Consider the following 6120-nt stretch of genomic DNA (forward strand, 5'->3'; position numbering starts at 1 on the left):
CGCCCTCACCTGCCGGGCGCGGGGCTCCGCTCTCCCTGCGCGGCCCAGGGCGGCCGCCTCCCGAGCCGTGGCGCCCGGGCCCCTGCGCAGGAAAGGGGCGGGGGCCCGGCTGTCGGCTCTGCGGCTCCTGCCCCGCGGGGCTGGCTGACTGCGGCTCTGCTCCCCCGCGCATGGCGGGCACAGGTGCTGACCCTGTCCTTGTCCCTGTGCAGGCGACTGTGGCTGGGAGGCTGCCAGTGGGTGCCCCTGCCCTGAGGATGCCCATCAGCCCCTGGCTCCTCAGCAGCCCCATCCACCTGTGTTGGGTTTCAGTGAGGAGCAGTTCTGGTCTCGAGCACATCCGGGCATTTGGCACCTCTGCCAGGCCTCCTGGGTTCCCTTCTCTGTCGCCCCCCCCAGCCTTTCTGTTCCTGCACAGTTTGTAGTCTGGGGTAAAATGCACATCACCTTCCAGTTTCTTCTCTGGCATGTCGCCTTGTCTCCTCAGGTCTGACCCAGCACAGCAAGCAGGCCCAGAAGGGGGAGCGCTGGGTGGGGGTCCCCCCGGCCCTCCACCCAACATGAGTAGTAACCGTCGGCTGCAGCAGACACAGGCCCAGGTGGAGGAGGTAAGTCACTATCTGTGAGCCTGCCCTTCTTTCTCTGAGCTGTTATGTAGCAGCATCTGGAGACACTCCAAGGGTCGTTCCCTTCCTCTTGCAGGTGGTAGACATCATGCGTGTGAATGTGGACAAAGTACTGGAGCGAGACCAGAAACTGTCAGAGCTGGATGACCGGGCAGATGCTCTCCAGGCTGGTGCCTCACAGTTTGAAAGCAGTGCTGGAAAGCTCAAGAGGAAGTACTTTTGGAAGAACATGAAGGTGAGCCTGGCTGCCCAGCCCCTTCCTTACACCAAAGCTGAAAAGTTGCCTGTCTCTGGCCTTGCATAGCTGTATGCCAAGCTAGTGGAGCATCTTGCCCATGATTCTGCCTTTTAGCTATGTGTAGAGAACAGGGTGTGTTGCAAGCAGGATTAGCTGAAGGGTGTAAATTTTCTTAGGAGTGTGTGAATTGTATCCTTTCAATGGTTCTCTGCCTCTTCCTTTTCAGCCTCTGAGGCACAAGGTTGGCTGGGTCAAGATCAGACTTAACCAGAATTTTAAGCTTCTGACCTAGGGTTGCTAGTCACTCAGATTTGGAAGTGCCTGATGCAGCCAGTACATCTACCTGGTTACACTGAGATGATAGGCTTGTATTATTGTCAGGCCATGCTATGTGGAAGGCTAGAGATAGATGCTCCAGCTGGCATGGGACGCTACTTCATGCCAGCCTACTGAGTGTCACCATTTCATAATCTCTCCCCAGATGATGATCATATTGGGAGTCATTTGTGCCATTGTGGTGGTGGCTATTGCACGTAAGTACCATGGGTGGACCAGAATACAAGGTCAGGGAATCCTGGACAGTAGGGAAATTTCTCTCTCTTGATTAGGAGCCTTGAGAGTAACTTTGCCTACTTGTGTGGCAACTTTCACTGCTTGATGAGACAGGACAGGGAACTGGAACCTCCTGTCAGTCCCAGAGACTTACATATTTGTAAAACTTTTCATAAAGTTTGGGAGCAGTTTCTCTTGGAAGTGCTGCTCTTTACCTTCTACACAAAAGGACCTGTGCCTGGGAGTAGAAGGGTTGAAATACCCAGATCCCTAGCTGGGGGAGATCTTGGTTGAAGAGTGTGGGGACTTTGGTGTAACTGGCCCTCTTGTTCTCTCCTTTCTCTCCCTCTCTGTTTTTGTTTTGTTTTCTGTCTGCAGTCTACTTTTTTACTTGAATGTGGTCCCCCATAACCTGCAGCCTACCTTCCCTGATCACCCTATCTCTCCCCTGCCCAAGCTCCCTCCCTCCACCTGGCTTTTCCATCATTAACTTTTGTTTGTTTGTCTTCTGTATGAGGTTCTGATGCATCTTTTCTGGACCTGGGCTAATCCCTTCGACAGCTGCTGCAGCCCCAGGGAGGGGCAGCTCCACTTGAGAAGGGAAAGGGAGGGAGAATGCTGCCCCCTCCAGCTTCTGTTGCAATTGTAATTTGGAGTTGTAGCACACCCTTCAGTGTGAACTTTCTTCACAGCAGTGCCTTGAGGGTTGGGCTCTGGTAGTGTGAGCTTCCTTAAGCAGTTCCTTGGCAGTAAGGAGCTCCAGGGATTGAAAGGACTCCCATGCTGGCTGTTCAGCATTGTTTCATCTGAAAGGAGCCCATGGCAACAATTGTTTCCCTTTTTAACCTCTGAAATCTGGTTAACATTGGTTACTTAGTCTTCCACTCCAAAGCAGTAGGCTATAGGCACTCTTCTGCAACATGGGGAATGACATGTGGGGGCAGTAGCAGCAGGAGTATTTGGATTGATGTTCTATACACCTACAAGACTCAAGTGAGCACATGAACCACTAGCTATCTGCTGGCATGCAGCTTATGCTAGGGGTATAGTGGGGCAAGGTGAGGGGGTGGAGCAGGACTGGATCAGGAGTAGGAATGCAAGGGCTTCCTAGGACAGCATGCTTAACATGTTCTGTAGCATAGTCAGGTCAGGCCTGTCCCAGGCTGGATTCTGTGTTTCTTGGCCAGTCCTTGGTTATTGCTGGTTTTTTCTAAAACCCCTTATGCTCTGCAAGAGTTAAGAGAGATTCTGAGCAGAATCTCAAGAGTGGCTTCCAAGTGCAGCCCTGCTCTGAGGATGGGTTTTGGGAAAGAGGCACCAGATTCCCACATCCAGCAACTCCTGTTTCTCTGAGAATTTGTCCATTGACAAGCTTAAGTCTCTGTTACTTCCTGGGTCTGCAAACTCTGCCCTAGATTTCTGAAGCCAAGAGTAGGAACTTGCCAGTGTTCCTGAGATCTAGCCTCAGTTACAGGAAGGAGATGTGCAGCTTCCTCACTGAGGCTAGGGTATGATCTTATATAGGCAAATCCTATTTGGGTAGGGCTGTGTTTCACAAGGCTGCTCTGAATCCTTCAAGTGCAGCTGTGGACTCAATGGACAAGTGAGTTGCATAGTAAGTCCTTACAAAAGGTGTGTTTTGTGTTGTGGGTGGTTTTGGTTTTTTATGAGTGACTTGTTACCTCCAGAAGATGAAAGGGGAGAGAGTGTGGAGAAAAGAGTGAAGATGTGTTTTGGATTGAAGGAAGGCCCCTTCAACTAGAACTCCTGTAACTGTTCAGCCTGGTGCTCTGAGGGTTATATACCATAGCCAGGTAGAATACTGGGAAGGGTGGGGTGCAATTGGTGGGGCCTCTGTGAGAGTGAGGTTGAGAACTGTTAGTGAGAATGAAAGCTGCTTGCTGTCTTGGCATGCTGGGAAGGGTCTCCTCCCTCAGGGCTTGCTGAGAAGGGGCTAGATTTTGCATGTTTACCTCCCATGCACTGACATTTCACTTGCATTGAGTCCATCTCCCTGCTATTTCCCCATCCTTCCCATTCGGAAAGGGTAGAGATGAAGATCTGGAGTGAAGCAGCCCTCGTCCTTTGAGGACTTCCCCATCCCCCGTGGAATTGAGCTTTGGTTATGGCTGGACAGAAGTAAAATCATCTCTCGAACTCTCCCAGACAAGGCTTTGGCACCTCGTTCCTCCTTGGTCTTCTGGTGGCTGAGGCCTCTAGGCTGTCTCTTCCGTCTCTTCCTCTAGGGTGTTGTATCTTGCCTTTCTCTCCTCCTCCTTAACCCTGTTCTGTCTTTCTGCATGGGCAAAAATATACCTATCCCCAGGCCCCCAGAAGATGAAGCAAGGGACTTCCCTCCCTGTCCACAGGACTTCAGCCGCTGTCTCACGCACGTGTGGTTTGTGTATCTCCTCTATAAATACAACTGTAAACCTCCCTTTCTGGCATGTAGAGCAACCAGCTCATGTACTCTGAACTCTGCTAACAAACACAATCCCACCACCTTATTGCGTCTGCCACCTTTATTGTCTCTGTGTGGATATGAGTGGGGAAAGGGAAGGGTGACCTTACACTTTGCCCTTGAGGGAAAGGGACTTCATTCTAATTGTACTACTTGCTTTGAAATCCTCCCATGTGGGTGGGGCGGGGGGGAAAAAGTGGTTCCAGGCATCTGGAAGTGAAGCATAGCCTTTCAACAGTACAGCACCAGTTCCAGTCATGCTGGGAGTATGTATTTGGTGGACAGGCCAAAGGGTAAGTGGGAACGAAGATGTGGACTTGTGTTCTGTGTAAAGTTTCCATTCTACTTCCCAGGTAGATATCTGGTTTTAAACTGTTGTTTGGGGGAGGGAAACTTGAAGAAGCTGTATCCTTCATGAGCCAGTGGGAATTGAAAGTTAATATGCCACCAGTGCCAAGTTAATGTGGGCAAATTAAATTACCACCCAGTCAGCTGAATTCAGACATAGGTCCCCCTCATTCTGCTAACAAGGGTTTATAAAGGCAATATCCTTCTCTAGCAGAAGGCCATTTAGAGGTATATCCTGGCACCTTCTGTCCCTTGAAGAGAATATTCCGACTGAACCTTCTCTGGCTACTTTTCTCTTCAGCTCTGTAAATTCATGTTACTAATTAGACAGCATATCTACTGAATCATTTTGCTAGTGTTCCTACTTTTGAAATTCATAGCCCCCTTTTGTGGAGTTTTGAGAGATGCTTTTATAAGAAACTAGGTGGGGGGGGAGGACTGTTTCAGTTGCTCTTAATTGGGTTTCATAATGCCCACCATCAAGTACACACAACTTCTTGCTACCAAAACAAAAATCTATGTAGGCAGTCGCTTAAGATACCTGTGGTATCTAAAGCTCTTCAAAGTATTTTATTTGCAACTTTTGACACCTTTTTCCTTTTCATCTACTTCTCTGTTGTTCTATACTTGACTTGTGGGACAGAGGAACCTGTTCTCTTTATGTCCTTGTGTAGGGGAGGGGATGCTAGGTGCAAGGGTATTTGGCATACGGGAATAACTTCAAGAGGTACTGGAAGTCAAAAGCATCTAACATGGTGTATAGAGCACTAGGAGATGGCTGTGTAGATGATACAGCTCGGGGAATCGCAGTTACTGTAAGCTAGGCTCCTTTTTTTTTTTTTTTTCCTCTGGCAGTGTTAAGTGTCTTATTCAAAAACAAGGTTATCTTAATGCTTCTAGTAGTTTTGTCTCTGAGGAGTATTTTTCCTGATGCCTAGCAATTCTTCTAGAGTGTCCAGTCCTAAGTTATGAGCTGGGCATGGTGATCACCGGGCACCAAAGTAGGATCTCAGGCTGGTGTTCCTGCAGCCTTTCAAACCTATACTCTATCCCAGACATGGCAGGATAACACCCCAGATATGGTCAGATCTACAGTGACTACAAACTAACGTGTGATTCTTGAATGCCTAATACTCCCCCCCCCGCACCCCCCACTGCAATATAGAGCCCTAAACTTCCTGTCAATTCAGTCTGTTCATCAGAACCTCCCCCCATGCTTTTACCTTTTGAGTCCCTGCCTGAGATTGCAGATCCCTTTCCCCATACATACTTCAGCACCTCATTGTTGCACAGTTCAAATTATTACTGATCACCAAACTGAATCCATGAACCCTATCCCAAGTCTCTCTGAAGCACTTTTTTTTTTTTTTTTTTTTCCCCTTCTGTACCACATTTTTGTATGTGGATTTGTAGTTCCGGATGTTGTTAATATACATACCAAAGTAGTAAAATAGGGTACACCTGCATAGTTATCTGTATAATAAGTACCAATTAGTTTTCTGACCTTGATCTCAAAATCTAACTAGTTTATATAGTTATGCAATATAAAACAAAGTTATAAAAGATGTAACTATTCTATCATACTCCTAAAATGTGTAACCTCTGTATACTTCCCTTCTGCTAGCCAGTTTAATCAGCTAGCTGACCATAATTAAAGGCTCTCTAGTTTATATTCTCTGTGTTGTTTCTTTTAAGCTTAAGTGTGTGTAAATACTCAAGTCAAACCATGCGGGGCTGGGGCCTGGCCTGACCAGCCCAGCCACTTGCAACGCTTGCTATTATTAGGTAAATTGAGCCCTGTTTCTTGGTCATTCTGCCAGTCTCTTCTCTCTGACTGGCTTGATCTCTGTCTCACTGTTCCCACGCCCCATCTGGACATGGGCCTCAATCTCTTC

General features: G+C 48.3%; 1 protein-coding gene across 2 annotated transcripts in view; it reads left to right on the forward strand.

Annotated features, from left to right (window-relative positions):
• The window catches only part of LOC109319419 (vesicle-associated membrane protein 1-like), a 6180-nt gene extending 287 nt beyond the window's left edge, over positions 1–5893 (forward strand). Inside the window, exons 2-5 of one of the 2 annotated variants that reach the window (XM_019548962.1) lie at positions 488–608; positions 703–861; positions 1346–1397; positions 3463–5893. In XM_019548962.1, the coding sequence (XP_019404507.1) occupies positions 488–608; positions 703–861; positions 1346–1397; positions 3463–3467 (337 nt within the window). In that variant the 3' untranslated portion in view covers positions 3468–5893. Of the gene's footprint in view, positions 1–487; positions 609–702; positions 862–1345; positions 1398–1794 lie in introns of both variants that reach the window. The other variant, XM_019548961.1, reaches the window with a different exon arrangement.
• The last annotated feature ends 227 nt before the right edge of the window (positions 5894–6120 follow it).

This window comes from Crocodylus porosus, unplaced genomic scaffold, assembly GCF_001723895.1.
Source record: "Crocodylus porosus isolate Cpor-Errol unplaced genomic scaffold, CroPor_comp1, whole genome shotgun sequence".
Classification (NCBI taxonomy): Eukaryota; Metazoa; Chordata; order Crocodylia; family Crocodylidae; genus Crocodylus; species Crocodylus porosus.